General features: G+C 39.7%; 1 protein-coding gene across 3 annotated transcripts in view; it reads right to left on the minus strand.

Moving 5' to 3' along the window:
- Window positions 1-16,680, minus strand: part of Tjp2 (tight junction protein 2) — a 145,255-nt gene that overhangs the window by 5,890 nt on the left and 122,685 nt on the right. For all 3 annotated transcript variants that reach the window (XM_071600582.1, XM_034636528.2, XM_027940109.2), the window contains 8 exons: window positions 14,117-14,225; window positions 12,784-12,994; window positions 11,561-11,748; window positions 11,024-11,119; window positions 9,917-9,996; window positions 8,512-8,722; window positions 2,138-2,238; window positions 771-983 (listed from right to left, as the gene is read on the minus strand). In XM_071600582.1, coding sequence (XP_071456683.1) covers window positions 771-983; window positions 2,138-2,238; window positions 8,512-8,722; window positions 9,917-9,996; window positions 11,024-11,119; window positions 11,561-11,748; window positions 12,784-12,994; window positions 14,117-14,225 — 1,209 coding nt within the window. The remainder of the gene's footprint in view (window positions 1-770; window positions 984-2,137; window positions 2,239-8,511; window positions 8,723-9,916; window positions 9,997-11,023; window positions 11,120-11,560; window positions 11,749-12,783; window positions 12,995-14,116; window positions 14,226-16,680) is intronic.

The following is a 16,680-nucleotide window of genomic DNA, read 5'->3' on the forward strand; positions in this document are numbered from 1 at the left end:
CTTATTTTTTTTAATAATTCTATTTCATAAAGAAAAGTGTCATTCATTAGAATGAATTAAATTGCTAAAGGGAAGTTTATAGCAATAATTATCCAAATATATTTGGGTAACCTTGTCTACAAAGATCATTATTCTGATATTCTCTAAAGTGCAACTAATAATTGCTCTGGTCCTAAATTAATGCCTACGTAATTTCTAGGACCACGTAAGCTGTCAAATCACTGGATACTGGTTGCATGGTACATATAATTAGATGTATAATTGATCATAATTGCAATTAAAAATTGAAATAGAAAAGAGAAGGAAACTGATATGGAAACACTCAGGAGCTCTGACAAGATTAGAAGGTTAAAGGCAGAGTGGAGAAGAAAAGCAAGGGCTCCTAAGAGTACAAAGAGAGAGAGACCTAATCAAAGGTTACAAGTAAGTACAGCAATACCGTATTTTAAAAAGAATATTCAACTTATAATTTAAACAGCTGGCACATAAAGCCATTCCATTTATCCATCACAACCGAGGGCAGGGGTGTGACAAGCACTGAACACTCAACCTCTGCTGATGGCACTTTTGGGTCCCACTTTCCCAGGGATTGCAGCCACAATGATACAGGTGCTGACTCTGAGTGAAACTCACTGGCAGTCTGCTCCAACCCTTAGGAATACCTTCCACAGCACCTGAGTTAACAGGTGTCCAGAAGAATTCAAGTGAGACAATGCAAGACTCTCCTTTCCTGCCCGTGGCCTTGGAGCCCGGTGCCAGCCTCGCCTCACCTCCTCGTGCTGCACCGGCTCGGAGGAGCGGGTGATGGAAGACACCAGCGGCTCCTCAGCTGGCTCATCCAGCTCATTGTCAGTGTAGGCACCTCCTTCGCCGTCTGTGTCTTCAAAGTCACTGATGAGGCGGCTGTCGCAACTCAGATAATCCGCGCCCATGGCGGTTAAGTAGGACATGCGGTCTTCAGGGTCATCATCCATCCCTTCCATCTAGAGGAATTTGTTTTGGAGGGTCAGTGGGGTCTGACGTGGCTCTTGGGAGTGTGGACTCAAGGAAACTCCCAGGGACATGGCCATGTGTCTGAAACCTTGATACACCCTAGATGGGGAGGGTTCCTTTATTTTCCTGAAATCACTTGGCTCTGACTCAATGTTGTCACGATGTCAAGTGTGGTTCAGGGACTCCACTTAGGAACCCTCCAGGCTATCCTTGCTACCATCCATCCACAACTGAGCCACACTTCCTCTGGTGGTTGTGCTTTTCTTCCATAATCCAGCTTCACTCAGCCTTTTCTCCTGGTATCTGTCCCTTAGTAATAAATGCACACTGCCCTGTGCTACACGCATCTCCACTCATCTACAAGATTCTCAGATCCCTGTGAGACTTGTCCTCCCCAGGGAGCCTTGCAGAGTATAAGCACCTGGAAGATGCTTATAGATAGATACCTAGACTAACCATCCAGTTCCCAAAGTACAAGACTTAATCAATTCTGCAACAAAATCATCACTAGAAAGGCTCACAAACTACCTCAATTCAGCTGAAGTACAGGACGCTAGCACCAAAGACTCCCAGAATGAAGGGGATTGCAGGTTCTACAATCTTTCTCTGTAGCACAGCCGTGCATAAACTCTATCTATGGAGGAGATGCTACTCAATTTTAGAGGCCTAGCACTTTAATATCAGCTATTCAGAGTCTTAGAACTATGGCCCATTCTCTACCAACCTCTTTTCTAAGCAAATAATTCTAATTCCATTAGCTTTTCTTTGGGTATTAATTTTTAATCATGTTCTCCATGGTCCTCAACCTTGCCTCTCATCTCCACTCTAAGTTTCCCATGTCTTAGTAAGCTTTGGAGCTCAGCACAAGATCTTGTAAGCTCTGATTAGTGTACTTGAAATACAATACTAGTTACTACATTAAAAGTAAAAGGGGAGTGAATGTAGGGCCACATACATCACATTCTGCATTAAAAACAAAACAAAACACCATTTGTTACTTTGTTGGAAAGTTTGTAAGATTTCAGACTTGAGGAAAACACATATTGGAATCACTTTGGCCATGGTATTACTACATTCACTGCCCTCTTGAGGAAGATTCAGAACACGAACTCTCACCTCACAGCAGCACGTCTAGGCCACATACCTTTCCTTCAGAGACCCAAACTGCTTCTCCTTGCTGATGCTGAATGGTGTCCTTCAAGCTGCCAAACCAGCTATCATTGGCTGAACTGAGGTTGATTATAGCTATATAAATGTAAACAAAAAGATTTACATCAATTTCCAGAGTAATGTTTTTTCAAGAAGCTCTCTAACATAATTCATATGTCTTTCTGTCATATTTGAATATAAAACTCTGGTAAATTCAAAAAGCCTATGTAAATCCTTTTAGTTGAATATAATTTAAGCTATTAACCACCTAGTTGTTACAACTTACATTACAGGCAGGTGTTATAAAACTAATAATGGGTTTATTTCCAGAATATCTATTCTTTAGAAATGCTACCTTTAAAAATTCTATTTTTAAAACAATACATTTTCAGCAGCACAGCAAGTCTAAAACAAATAAAATTATATTTTAAAGATCACTGTGGGACACAGTGGCACACGCCTATAATCGCAGTGACGGGCAGACTGAGGCTGGTGGATTCTAAGATCAAGGCCAGCCTCAGCAACTTAGCAAGACCTGGACTCAAAAATTAAAAAAGAAGAAATTACATAGATATGAATATGGTAAATAAGAAAAATAAACACTAATATACTAAGTATTAGGAACACTTATATCATTTTGAGAGTTGTCAACACTTTTAGAATGATACAAACAGATAAACCAAGCTTGGCTGGTATATATTCAAAGAATGAATCTTTTTCTATTCAGAACAAAATATACCTCACATAATAGCACTTACTCTGGGTCAGCCAGAAACTATTCTAAGTACATAAACTCTATGAGGGAGGTATTGCTGTCAAGACCATCTTACTGATGAGAAACCAAGGCACAGTTGTGAAATTAACTCACCCAAGGTTTCACTTCAAATAAGAAAGGAAACTGGACACAGACTCAGAAGTTTGTCCTTGGAGCCTATGGTCTTAGCCAACACACCACACAGCCCATTGGAAGACACAAATTTAGAGCATATATAAAATGCTAACAAAGTGCAACATATGCAGTTGCTCTTTACCATATGTACTAGAGATAAACCAGACAAGTAAAGTGGTCCAAAATAATAGATTAAATTGTGTCTAAAATTATCAGACTGCAGGTAAATTGGAATTAAAAAAAAAAAAAAACCTGCCATGGCTTTTTATTAGAGGACATAACAATATATATCACTTCTAAAGCCCCAAAGAACCATTAAGCAACTATGTGAGCAACTTTAAGTTTCCTTCAGAGTAACATATAGTTTTCTTTCATTTAAGAAGTTTCAACACTGACCTTGGAAAATCCTGAATGAGCTTACAATTTCCTTGGTTATTAATTATTTACAACATTAGAACAAACCGATCCATCAGGCAACCCAATGAAAATTAACCTTGATGCCATGGATTTTTGTGTCCTTATCATGGTACTTCACAAAGATTAGTGTGCTTATCGCTAAAATATGATGCAATGCACTTATATACAGAAGTGAGATTGTGCACCCCAGAGACAAAATAAGTGACTTGCACTCAGTGTAAAAAGAATGTTAAGCTCTCTGTTGGGGTGATCTGGTTACAAGTACAGTATGTATTTATCATAAAGAAAATCTAAAACTTAACTTCTATATAAAAAAAGGAAAGAAAATCTAAAGTTGATAAGGCCACTTAAGAAATGCAGAAAATATGTTCATGCCCCTTGATAAAATGAATGAAGTCACAAAACCTCTTACTGAGTTCATATTAATAGTCAAATGTACAGAACAAAAAAAGAAGAGCTTCCCAGTAGCGAATTTCCTGGGCCACATACAAAGGTAATACCCATCCAAGTTGATAACGTCTAACTTTGACCTGTTACAAGCCTTCATGGCTTTCAAAGTAAGAAAGTAAAATTCTCAAAGCATCATCACTCAGCCACTCCCTGGGCTGGAAGCACCAGGACTCCAAGAGCATCCATGCCTGCTGTGAGTGTGGTCTGTGCTATCCCAACCCCAGACAGGGAGGCTGAAAGCACGAAGAGCAGCAGCAAAGGGTAACACGGTGCTGGATTGGGGAGAAATTGGGAGTGATTACTAATTGGGCACAAACGATCTTTTTGAGGTTATGAAAACACTCTAAAAGTGATTGTGCTGGTGGCTGCACAACTCTGAATATATATAAAAAACCATGAAGTGGATACTGTAAATGGGGACACTGATATGTAAGTTATATCTCAATAAAGCTATTCCCGTGGCCATGTCAACACTGAAGTGCTAAGTGGGCAAGCAACAGCAAAGTGCTTGCTAAGAGCACAGATTGTCATCCTTGTCTGCTTCCTGTGGTCAACAGACTCTGCACTCCCTGGGGAAACTGATAATCATCTACTGCAGTTTGCATTTTCTCGGCTGGTACAAGATTCACTTTTCTCCCAAGCTTTTTTAAAGACAAAATAAAGGTATAGAGATTTGTTCTTTACAATATGATGAAAGATAAATAAGTGTAAAGTAATATATATCACTCATAATAATCAGTCGTATTTGTTCAGCACCTCCCAAGTCCCAGGACTAAACTATTCAAATTCACATTACTGAAGCCTAGAAAGCTGACCAAACAGCTAGACTATCCTACAGTGCTTCACAAGGCCACAACTTAACATGGAGGGTGGGTTTCTAAGTCCATAATTCCACTTCAGTGGTCTTCCAACTATGAACTCAGCACTTTGAAGACCCTAAGAACACATGTAATTCAAACTTCATTTTTTTAAAAATAATTCTTGTAACACGTACATGTAAATGCATTTTATCTCATATATTATTAGAGGACATAACAATATATATCACTTCTAAATATATAAATTGAGAAGGGAAGGCAAGTGTAACAACTTACTATGACAAGTCAACTTGGTTTTGGGCAAATCTCAGAACAAAGTGTTTCTTGTTTAACTGGGACTATCTCGAGATTATAAGGAAAGACATTTAATATTGCCATTACTAAATACTCATATTTAGAAAAGAGGGTTTTCTTGTTACTACGTAGAAAGGGGGAAAATAGGATATTGAACTTAATGAGACTACATGAAACATAAAGCTTGACTTCAAAGTGCTGGGTTCTTCACAGCAACCTTTATTATTCTCATTTATTAATTCATAAAAATACCATAAATTTAAAATCATAAATATTAATTCTGCCTAAGATTCTGCTGTTTAGGTTTGAAAACCAGTATTTCTGGTCATGGCACATACCAGTAAGTCCCAAGATGTCAGACTGATTAGGGGGTGGGGTAGGAACACAGGGCTTGGTGAGGACATTGTTCGGCTTTGAGGAGTCAAACTTGGAAGTCTGGAAGAAAATTATCAAAGACCACTGGACAGAAAATGGGGCTTGCTGGCCAAAGTTGTGTGGCACGCTGCAGCACTTAAGATGATTCTATGTAATAGACTGGCAATTCATATTGGGATTAGGTCCCTTCAAAGTTCTAGAAGAAACTCAATGCCCGGTGTTTACACTTCAACTTCTGGCTCTCAACTTCCTGTCTAGCTTACACAAGAAATGACCTGGTGTGCCAGGGGAGTTCTTTGGGGTTTTGTTGTTGTTGTTTGGTTGATTAGTTTGGTTTGGTTTGGGTGGGTTTGCTAGGGATTGAAATCAGGGGGACTCAACCACTGAGCAACATCCCTAGCCCTATTTTGTATTTTATTAGAGATAGGGTCTCGCTGAGTTGCTTAGTACCTTGCTTTTGCTGAGGCTGGCTTTGAACTCACGATCCTCTTGCCTAAGCCTCCCGAGCCACTGGGATTACAGGCGTGCTCCACTATACCCAGCCCAGAAGGGGTTCTAACCTATGTTACACACATTTGTACCCTGCCTGTTTGCTAGGCCTGATGCTGGTCTCAGACACATGGAAGTGGATAATGTATACTCTCTGCCTTTAAACATCTTGTCGTAGAGCTAAATGAGGGGTTGCTAAATGCTCTATCTACAGAGGCCCCCCCCAAATCCTCAATCAGAAGTTGATTGTGGCCTGTGCTTCAAAGAGAAAATAAAGCTGACCCAAAGCTAAGAAAAGAGAGTGCCTACAGTCCCTGGCTACTTCCTTCAGCCTGCTCTCCTTTTCATCCAGCCTTCATCAGCCTGGTTCTTCTATAACCCATTATTACCCTTCCTCATTTCTCAGATCCTCACATGAACCCAGAATTATAATGTCTGAGGGAAGCTTCTAGCCATTCAGTGGATTTCAAGGCAGGGTTAAAAATGAAGTGGGAGCGGGTTTTAATCACTCATGAGGACATAGGCTTGTTTTCTTATCTGTTAAAAGGAAGAGTTGCATTACTGGCTGTTCTAAACATCGAAAACGTGAAATGCTCCAAAATCTGAAACTTTTAGAAAGCCCAAACCATGTCACAAGTAGAAAACTCCACACCATGAAATTCTGTTTCATGGAAAAAGTCTTTAAAATATTGTTATAAAATTCCCTTCAGACTATATGTCTACAGTATACATAAAACATAAATTAATTCTGTGTTTAGACTTGAGTCTCATCCCTAAGATACCTCATTATGTATAAGAAAATACTCCAAAATCCCAAATCCAGAACATTTTGATCGTAAACATTTTAGATAAGGAATAATCAACCTGTATATGATCCTTTTTCCGCATTGGAATAGTATATCTGTGCTATAAGGTACATGTGGTATTAACACAGCATCACAGATACTAGAGAGTACAGTTTTTGAGACATGATCTAAGTTGTCCAGGCTGTCCTCGAATACAGGATTGCATGATCAAAAAAATTATGTAACTCTTCTAAACTCTTAATTGCTAAACAAGTCTCCTGCCTCAGTCTCCTGAATAGTTGGGACTACATGCATGTGTCACTGTGTTTGGCTTCTACACAGGATCTTTGTGCAGACATCACTGGGCCTGTCTTCTAGCCTAAAAAGAGAAAGGCTGGACCACTGTTCCCTGCTGCTATGGAAACAGTAATAATAATAACTACTACTAGTGGTTGTAAAATGACAGAAAAGATATGCATGCTCATGCTAACAGCACAACCTCAACAATGCCCAGCAATCTAGCTTATGATAGATCATTTCCTCCTGTGCATTTCATTGAACTGTCAGTTTTCACCAGAGTGAAAGTGATGCATCTTTAACAACCAGCCAAGTGACAATAAAACAAGAGGCTTATGTGTATGTGCGCACACACACACACACACTTACAAACCCACTTCCTCCTCAGTATCAGAGAAATGCCAAATATGACAAAGGTTGATGATAACTGGCACTGAACCCTAAAGAGCTATCATTATTGAATGGGTATTACATCTGTGCAGTATCCTCATGATGCTCCCAGAAAATACAGCACTTGCATGACCAAAAATTTTATGTAACTCATTTAAACTCTTTAATTATACCATATTCACAGAACTAGTCATTTATATAGACAGACATATATTTAGTTACTAAAATATGCCATATTTTTAAACCATTTTAGTTTCATGAGTAATAGCTGCAATGGGTTTTTATTTCGGGGACTTAAAAAAATCCTGTTATGGAAAATTCTAAACATGCACAAAAGCAAAGACAGTTTAATGAACTCATATACACAACAAGCAACTTCATGACTACCAATTCCTAGCCAGTCTGGTCTTATCTATATACCATCTTCCCCCCTCCCTAAAGTTTACAGAAGCAAATTCTAGACATTCTACTACATCATCCATAAGTATTTTGTTTAGTATATATCTCTAAAAGATAAGTATTCTTTTGTTTTTTTAAAATACAATCACAGGCTGGGGTTGTGGCTCAGAGGTAGAGCGCTCACCTAGCATGCATGAGGCACTGGGTTCGATTCTCAGCACCACATAAAAATAAAAAACAGATATTGTGTCCACCTATAACTAAAAAATAAATACTAAAAAAATACAAACACACATTATCACACTTAAAAAAAGAAAAATAATAAATCCTTAAAATCATCCAATATCCAAATTCTTTAAATTTCTTCTGGGGGACATTTTTAAATAATTAAGACAAGTTCTTCTCACTTTGTAAGTTATGCATTGATGGTCAGCAGAGAACAATGACACAAAATCTAGAGCTGTGGGTGCTGGGCAGTGAGGTAAGTTTGATAACTAGCCTTGTATTCCCCCATGAAAGTCTGAACCTCTTCAAAATGATCACTGACAACCACATCACGGATCATTTTGATCATCCAAGTAGTCAAAATAAGTTCGTATTATAAATATACGAATGTCATGGCCTAGTATACCTGATATCGTTAACTACTTTTGAAGGAGTCACAAGCACAATTTCAAACTCTACATTCAGATTATTTTCTTACTTCTTTCATTTTTTAAATTCTCTTTCTCACTTTTGAATATAGATGAGTTTAAACTTCACTTACCTGTAAAAAGATGTGCACAAGTTTTCTTGAGCTTATTGGCTTGATCAAATAACTTCCGAGAACTTTTGTTGGATGCTGGACTCAACCTCTGTCTCATGGCTTTGACGCCCTGTCTAGAGTCTGGATTGAAGAATATCACAATTGGGAACCACTGGGTATAATTCAACAGGTCCACTGCTTTAGGAGTCACATCCAGCAGTGCGTGCTTATCCTGTTACAGGTGGGGAAAGTTACATATAAGTGGTTATGTCAAGTAACACAGCATCAGAGTTTGTTTTAATAAGTAAAACCTATTTCAGGTAAAAACTGCAAAATGGAATCAAAAGGCAGAAAATATTTCCTTTCACATTATGTCCATTTTAATATTATCAATTGTTTATAACTTTTAGTAAAAAAAATTATAGTAGTCCTCCCACCCCTTATTTGGGTTTTACTTTCTGCAGTTTCAATTACCCCAGGTCAAGAGCAAGTAAAAACAAGGGTGAGTATATTATAATAAGGCATTGAGAGAGAGAGAGAGAGAGAGACAGAGACACTCCACATTCAGGTAACTTTATTACAGTATATTGTTATAATTGTTTGAATTTTTTGTTACATTATTGTCATCAATCCCTTGCTGTATCCCGTTCTTTCTTCTTTTGGTGGTACTGGGGAATGAACTCAGGGGCACTCTACCACTGAGCTACATCCCTGGGCCTTTTTATTTTGAGACAGAGTCTCGCTAAATTGCCTGGGCTAGCCTTGAACTTATGATCCTCCTGCCTCAGGTTCGAAAGTAGCTGGGATTACAGGCATGTGCCACCTGACCAAGTCATGTCCTTCCTTCCTTACTTCCTTTCTATCTATCTATCTATCTGTCTGTCTGTCTATTGAATATCAAGGATTAAACCCAGGGGTACTTAACCACATCCCCAGTCCTCTTTATTTTTCACTTTGAGACAGGTTCTCACTAAGTTGCTGAAGCTGGCTTTGAACTAGGATCCTCCTGCCTCAGTCTCCTGAGCCACTGGGATTATAGATGCACCATCACACCCAGCCTGTACCTGATTTATAAATTAAAATTTATTATAGATATGAATGTATAGGAAAAAACAAAGCATATATAAAGTTTGACACTATCCATGGTTTCAGGTGCCCACAAGGGCCCCTCAAAGGCATCTCCCTTGGATAAATGGGGACTACTCTTCACAGGTTATTTGGTATAATGCTGAGAAGTCTGAAGAGACAAATCATTATTGCCACAAAATAATGAATGGTTTCCTCACAGTGAAATAGCTTGCATTTACATTAACTTTTACCATTAATGATTAATAATTATTAAACTAGATTTTTATCCTAAAAGAGATTGTAGCAAACCATGATCCCATTCTTTCTCATAACATGCCATTCCAGTGAATTTTCTCACCTGCTCAATAATTTGCCTCACAGTATTTAACCGAACTACTCCACTGGATTTCTCAGATCCTGCATCTTTAGGTTCTGTTTCTGCAAAAGCAAAGTGGAGCTAATTTTAGAAATAAGTGACAATCAATGTCCCAATCTAGCATCAACAACAATGGGACACACCGGACATTAAGTGTCTCCTCATATGATGCAGTGGGAAGGATCCTAATACTTGTTTATCAGAAAGATAACCATGGGGAAATGGTTAGGCCAATCTGATAGGGAATGCTCTATGAGACAATTGGTTTGGACTCTTCAAACTGTCAATGTTCCAAGTAAGGTTAAAAAAAAAAAAAAAGAAAGAAAAAAAACCACAAAAAAAATTAAAATTAAAATCAAATGTAATGCATGATCCTTGGAAGTGGGACATAATTGGGACAACTGAGGAAATATGAAAAATTGACTATATATAACATACAGGTTGAGTTTTGCTTATCAGAAATGTTTGGAACCAGAAGGGCTTGGGATTTTAAATATTTGCATATATATACATAATAAAAATTTATAGGAAATAGAATACAGGTCTAAAACCAAAATTCATTTGTTTCATCTTTTACACATAAACTGAAGGTAATTTTGTGCAGTATTTTTAGTAATTTGTCACAGGAGGTCAGATGTGAGATCTTCAACTTGTGACATCATGTTCGTGCTCAATAAGCTGCAGATTTTGGAGCATTTGGGATCTTAGACTTTCAGACTAGGGATTCTCAACCTGAATATCACTGTATCAGTGTTCAATTTCTTGGCCACTGAGATGGAAATGGTATTGTGACTGCATAAAAGAATGTGCCTGTTCTTAGGAGATTCATGCATATAATTTAGAAATAAAGTGTTATAATGTTCTAAACTTCTAAATGGTTCAGAAGGATAAGTATGGGAGTGAGTGAGTGTGTGTGTGTGTGTGTTTCCATGGACAGGTTATAGAGGAAAGAAAGTGTATGTGGCAAAATGTTTATAACAATCAGTGGTCAGGTGAAAGATATGAGAATGTTCATTATTCTTTTGATTTTAATGTATGTTAGAAATTTTTCAAAATAAAAATTCTGGAAAACATCACTGATAGACTTACTAGCAGTTTGGAACAAGTCAGGTAACTCGTTGGCCAACTTTTCCATTGCTATGTCTGCTATGGGGCCGAATAAAACCACAGGTCTCTTGAAACCAGCTGAAATGAAACAAGACAGGCCATTAAAATAACACATGTGCCTCACTGTTCAGGTAAGAAGCAAAAGGATTACATAGGCTTTTGAAAATAACCTAATTAAATGAGAGAAATTGAACCCGGTTCTTTTCTAAAGGACGTGACTTCACTATCCCCACCATTTTTAAAGATAAACGTTTCTATGGGTAACATATAAAAACTTTGGACTGGTGGTATTAAAAGTTTTTTTTTTTTTTGGTCGTGCAAACTTGCCTCCACTGAGGAATCTGAACAGTAATATTTTGGAAGTCAGGCTCCATGTTAGTGTATGATTCCAACTGTACACCCTGCCTTTGGTGTAAGTGATGTAGGTAAGTTAGGACTTCACCACTGCAGCCTGGAAGTGAAGGAGAACAAGCACAGAGCCCAGGTGGATCACTTCTTGGCCCCACGGGGCCTCCTCACCTTCTCGAAGCAAGACCCTCTCGTAAGCTGGGAACTTGGTGCTAACAGACACAGCAGCTGTTAAGTCTTCCCGACTCTTCCTTAGGTTCTTCTTCACCCCAGATCTCTGGCCACGCATTCTCCAAAAATCTGCCCTGTCCCCAGCATTGTCTCTCTGGGCATTCTGGACACTGGCCATCTGTTCAGCTCTGAGAGAAGAAAGCATGGGAAATGAATCTCTAGAGCCAGGACATGTGGCACATGTGCACGTCATGAACCAGATCTAGTCAGTTTTGCTTAATAACTTGGATTAGAGAAGATTCAGCTTGACAATGAAGATGTTTCTAAGGGGGAGGACAGGACATGGGGACCTTCATTTCCCCGCAGAGGCCAAAAAAAGGCAGGGTTCTCAATGAAACCCACCAGAAGGAGCTCAGTGATTAAAAGCACTAAATTTGGCTCACCTGGTATGTAAGTAAATACAACTGGAACTCCTACTAAAATACAGGTATCTTTCCTAGATCCCTGAACCAACTAACAGGCATTCGCTGGGGTACATAGCCTCTCCCAAGGAAGGAGACCAGAGACAGTACAACCACTCAGTCCCTCCTGCGTATGTTGTGCAAGGCGGTGGACATTCTTTGGGAAACTGTTAAACCCAGTCAAGCCCAACAACCAAGCAAGTGATGCAAGACACTCATTGCAAACAGGCTGGTGGCTATTTCCAGTTCCAGGCCACATTCTCAAAACAAGTAGATGAGGTCATGTGGGAGAGGTCATTTGAGGGGTTTATAGTTTGGACCTGGAAAGTCCCCTACAGGCTCATGTGCTGAAGGGTTGGTCACAAGCTGGTGGCACTACTGGGAAGTGGGGAAAACTTTAGGAAGTGGGGCCTAGTTAGAGAAAGTAGGTCACTGGGGCACGTTCTTAAAGGGTCGTATCTTGTCCCTAATCCCATCCTTTCTCCCAACTGCCAAGAGGTGGACAGCTTTACTCCACCACGTGCTCCCCTCCATGATGTTCTGTCTCACTTCAAGGCTACTGTGATGGGGTCAATTGAATGACTGAAACTTCTGAAATCATGAGCCAAAATAAATCTTTCCTCCTTGAAGTTGTTTTTCTCGGGCATTTTTGTCACAGTGACAGAAAGCTGACTAACACAGGAAGGGAGGGATTCTATGGGCTTGTGGGGGGTGGGATGGGGGGCATTAAAGGGGTGTGTGGAAATGTGCAATGTGAGGTACCTGCTTCTGTTGGGGATCAAGCCTTTTTCCAATTCATTCCCGATCCTCACGGCCAGCCAGTGACCCAGCTTGCCGTCATACAGGGTATCTACCACTCGAAAGACCTCCCCTCTGGTAAAGGCCAGGCTCTGTGGAGTTTCCTTCTCACATTCAAAGTGGCTTCTTATAAAAAATGAATCCCCTCTGCCACAAGCCAGGATGTCTCTATAGACTGAAAGGCAAAAGCATGGTTTACTGCATTTGTTTTAAAGATCTTTCCTGAGTTCTGGTTTTTCCCATCTCTGATTACCCACTTCACCTTCCCTGCATCCCTGCATCCAGTGAACCCAGTGCATGGGCCTACAGGAATCACAGCTCTAACAGGAAGAAGGATGTATAACCAACTACATGAGCTGCTGAGATGGTTAATGTTATGTCTCAAATAACCTGGGCTATTGATGCCCAGATATTTGGTCAAAACATTATTCCAAATGTTTCTAGAGGGTGTTTCTACATGTTTCTAGAGGGAAGGTATTTTGGGATGAGAGTAATTATTTAAATGGATAGACTGAATAAAGCATATTGTCCTCACTAATGTGGGTGGGCCTTATCCAATCAGCTAAAGCCCTGAATAGAGCAAAAAATGAGACCCACCCTCAAGTTAAGAGGGCACTGCTCTTCTCTCTTGGTGGCCTTCAAACTGAGAACTCAGCTCTCCCCTGCCTCTGTAATGAAACCATACTGTCCTGGTTAGACCTTCCAGCTGGCTCTGCTGGGTCTCTATCTTTAATTCACCCTGCAGATCTTGGGATATGCCAGCCTCCATGATCCTATGAGCCAATTTCTTATAATAAATGCTACTGGTTCCAATGTCTCCCATGAGTTGTTTCTCTAGAAAACCCTGACTAATACAGTTGTCAATCAACCCTCTGAAATGGGCAGGGAAGAGACTATGGTGGCCCCCACTTCACAGATGACAACCAGGCCCAAGAAGACAAAGCAACTTGTCACATTGGTCAAGGTGGGAGCCAACAGCTGGTGTGGCTCTGGTTACCTGTTATATGGAAAATCAGTAATAACTCCAGGCAAAACTTAATGGCCTATCACTGTTCAGAAAAGAAGTTTAATTCCAAACTGACATACCAATGAAATTATTTCAGTAGATGGGGAGGAAACATTTTTGTACAAAGTTAAGCAGCACTCAAATTTTCTCCATATATACCTGTGACTCTGGGATCAGGCGTCAAGATCCATTTCAATTTTTTAACTCCTGTATTTTCCTATTCTGGCTCCAAGACACATCTTTCATCCTTCCCACCTCCCCCAAGTAAACTAAATGACCAAACATGCTCACCATCAGCTCGGCTCTGAGCTAAAATGACCACCATTTCACCTTTGGGGATTTCTAACAGGTAGAGTACAGCATCTTCCCGGACCAGCCCTCTGAAGTCCTGCGAGTTCACCTGACAGAAAGGAAAAACAGGAGGAGAGAGATTTCATAGTTAGGCGTCAAGTGACCTAGTCTGTCTGTTTTCGTCAGTCTTCCAAAGCAAAACAAGGACGTACCAAGGTCCTTAGTGTCTCTCTACTCATACCCTCCCTAGCACCTCCCCATGGGCCTGAGCTGCATGGGCACCACTAACTTTCTTGACTCCCCAGATTGCCAATCCAATTAGAAATAAACCACTAGACCAAGGATTTGTCACTGGATCAGCCAGGACCATCTTTTGGCTATGTCTGCCTCCTCCTCTCCTGTAGTTTCCCATAGAGTTGGCCAGGAAGGTAATGTGTAATAGGGAGCAGTGGGGTCTGTGGTAAAGGAGCTTGGTGATCCATGTTTAAATCAATTCAAATAAAATCCACAAGTAAGGATTCTGATCAAATCCATCCTTCTCCTATAGATCCTATCCCTGAAAGACATCTAACCTGTGTTTATGAAATCAAAGGGCGCTTATGAATTGAAGAGCATCAGCCTTATGAAAGACCATTAGTCTAATACATGGCCTTATATAACATAAGCTTCTGGCTCACACCTATTTCTGGCAAAGAGCCCCTATTTATTCAACAGTGATTGAATAGGGATCACTATAAATGGCGTTTGGAAAATAAATTAGAGAGAAAATAAAACTGAAAAGTAATAACAAGAAAAAATATTTTGAAACCAGAATTCTGTATCCTTAAAATTATCTTGAAGTGTTGGATGTTTTAATAATATTTTATAGAAATGAAAAGATACAGAATACAGAATTCCTATGAAATATTTTCTTCAGTTATTGAGAGCTACAAAATCCTTTCAATCATAAAAGAAATGCTTTATTACTGGGGAAAAAACTATCATTGATTTAGGGCCTTAATTAAGGCCAAATGTGTGATTAAGTGAAAGTAGACATTAGACTGAAACTAATCTGGTGCTTTAAAAAAGAAAAAAAATAAATAAAAATGTGATTTGCTAGAGCAAGCAAGCTAACTTTTCCTTTGTAACAATATTTATTATTTAAAATACTGTCATTCCCACCTCTCTGTCCCCAAATAGGGATCACTGAACTTTGGTGCTAATCTTTCCTCATGTGGTTTCTGTATTTCTGTACGGCTACATATATGATTTTATATGAGCTGTAGATGCTTATATTTATTTACTTAAATAAACCAGGGCCACAGGGTCAGGGGGAGGATATCAGAAGTCCCTCTGCCCATCTCTATGGCCACATGAGGCTAAACATCAATCAGGTAAAAACCCCACAAAGGTCAAAATGAAATCACGTGAGATGGATTCATTGGTTTAAAACCAAACAAAATTTTTCCCCTCACTTCCATCCCATAAAGGTTTCTGAAAGATAAATGACAACTATACCAGATAAATAATAAGCAATGAGATGGGTCAAGCCAAGCAGGAAAAAATAAACATATTTCTGTTTTGGGTAAGACATTACACAGTAGCATAGTCCACTCTTGCTTTCATTTCGCACATCAATCTGTCACCTTTACAAAACAGAACAGAGCCACACTTAAAAACCCTCCAACTGAAAAATGCCATTAGTCTATGGACACAGTTCACCTCCCAGATTCAGTTTGGGCATGAAAAGCAGCACGGAAACAAATGAAAGTAAAAAGAGCCAGGGCAGCACTTTTGCGCTTTGAGGGTTAGACCACACCGTCCTTTCTGATAAATATCCTCTTTCATGAGCTATTTAGTAGTCCACAGGGTCCAGTCCGGTTTGCTGTGAGCCTAAAGGATCCTGTATCAGCTATAGCTCACCATTGTGCAGCAGCTTCTCTGCCCTGATAGGCAAACACAATCTTTTTCACCCTTTTGCAGAGCTCAGGGCTCCTTTTGTAGTCTATAGAAAATTTATTCCTACCCTTGAAAGAGGACCACCTCACCACCTGACCTCCCCATACAAGATTACTGCAAAAGAAGCCAGTTCCCACAGTTTCTTCCTTGTCACCAGGGTGAGATCAGGAAACAAACATTTCTTAAACATAAATGCTGAGTAATATGACTTTTTACCCATTAAGTGACGCTCCCTGTCTTTAATAATGACAAACAGGGAGGTGGGACGATCAAATCCCTATATGAGCTCACTAGAAAATTTAGAAAACACTGCTTCCCCACCACCACCAACTCCCCAACACAAAGAGGACAGATTTATTTTATCCTTGAACTTTAAAGAGCAAAAGCTCCAGATCTCCAGCAGACACCCGATGGCTTCACAGCAGTTAGGAATTATGCTTCTTCTTTATTAGCATATTTACTGAGCGTAAAGTGGTATGCGCTGGCACCTGGACAGGATTTTTATCAGCAGCATTTGGTGGCGCATGTTTCCTAGGATCATGTGCTACACTCAAGTAGCGAGTTCACTCAAGTCGCAAGTCTTCTAGGAGCCCAACTGGAGCCAAGGAGGGTCTAGAGTTTCACTG

This window comes from Marmota flaviventris, chromosome 13 (genome assembly GCF_047511675.1).
Source record: "Marmota flaviventris isolate mMarFla1 chromosome 13, mMarFla1.hap1, whole genome shotgun sequence".
Taxonomy (NCBI): domain Eukaryota; kingdom Metazoa; phylum Chordata; class Mammalia; order Rodentia; family Sciuridae; genus Marmota; species Marmota flaviventris.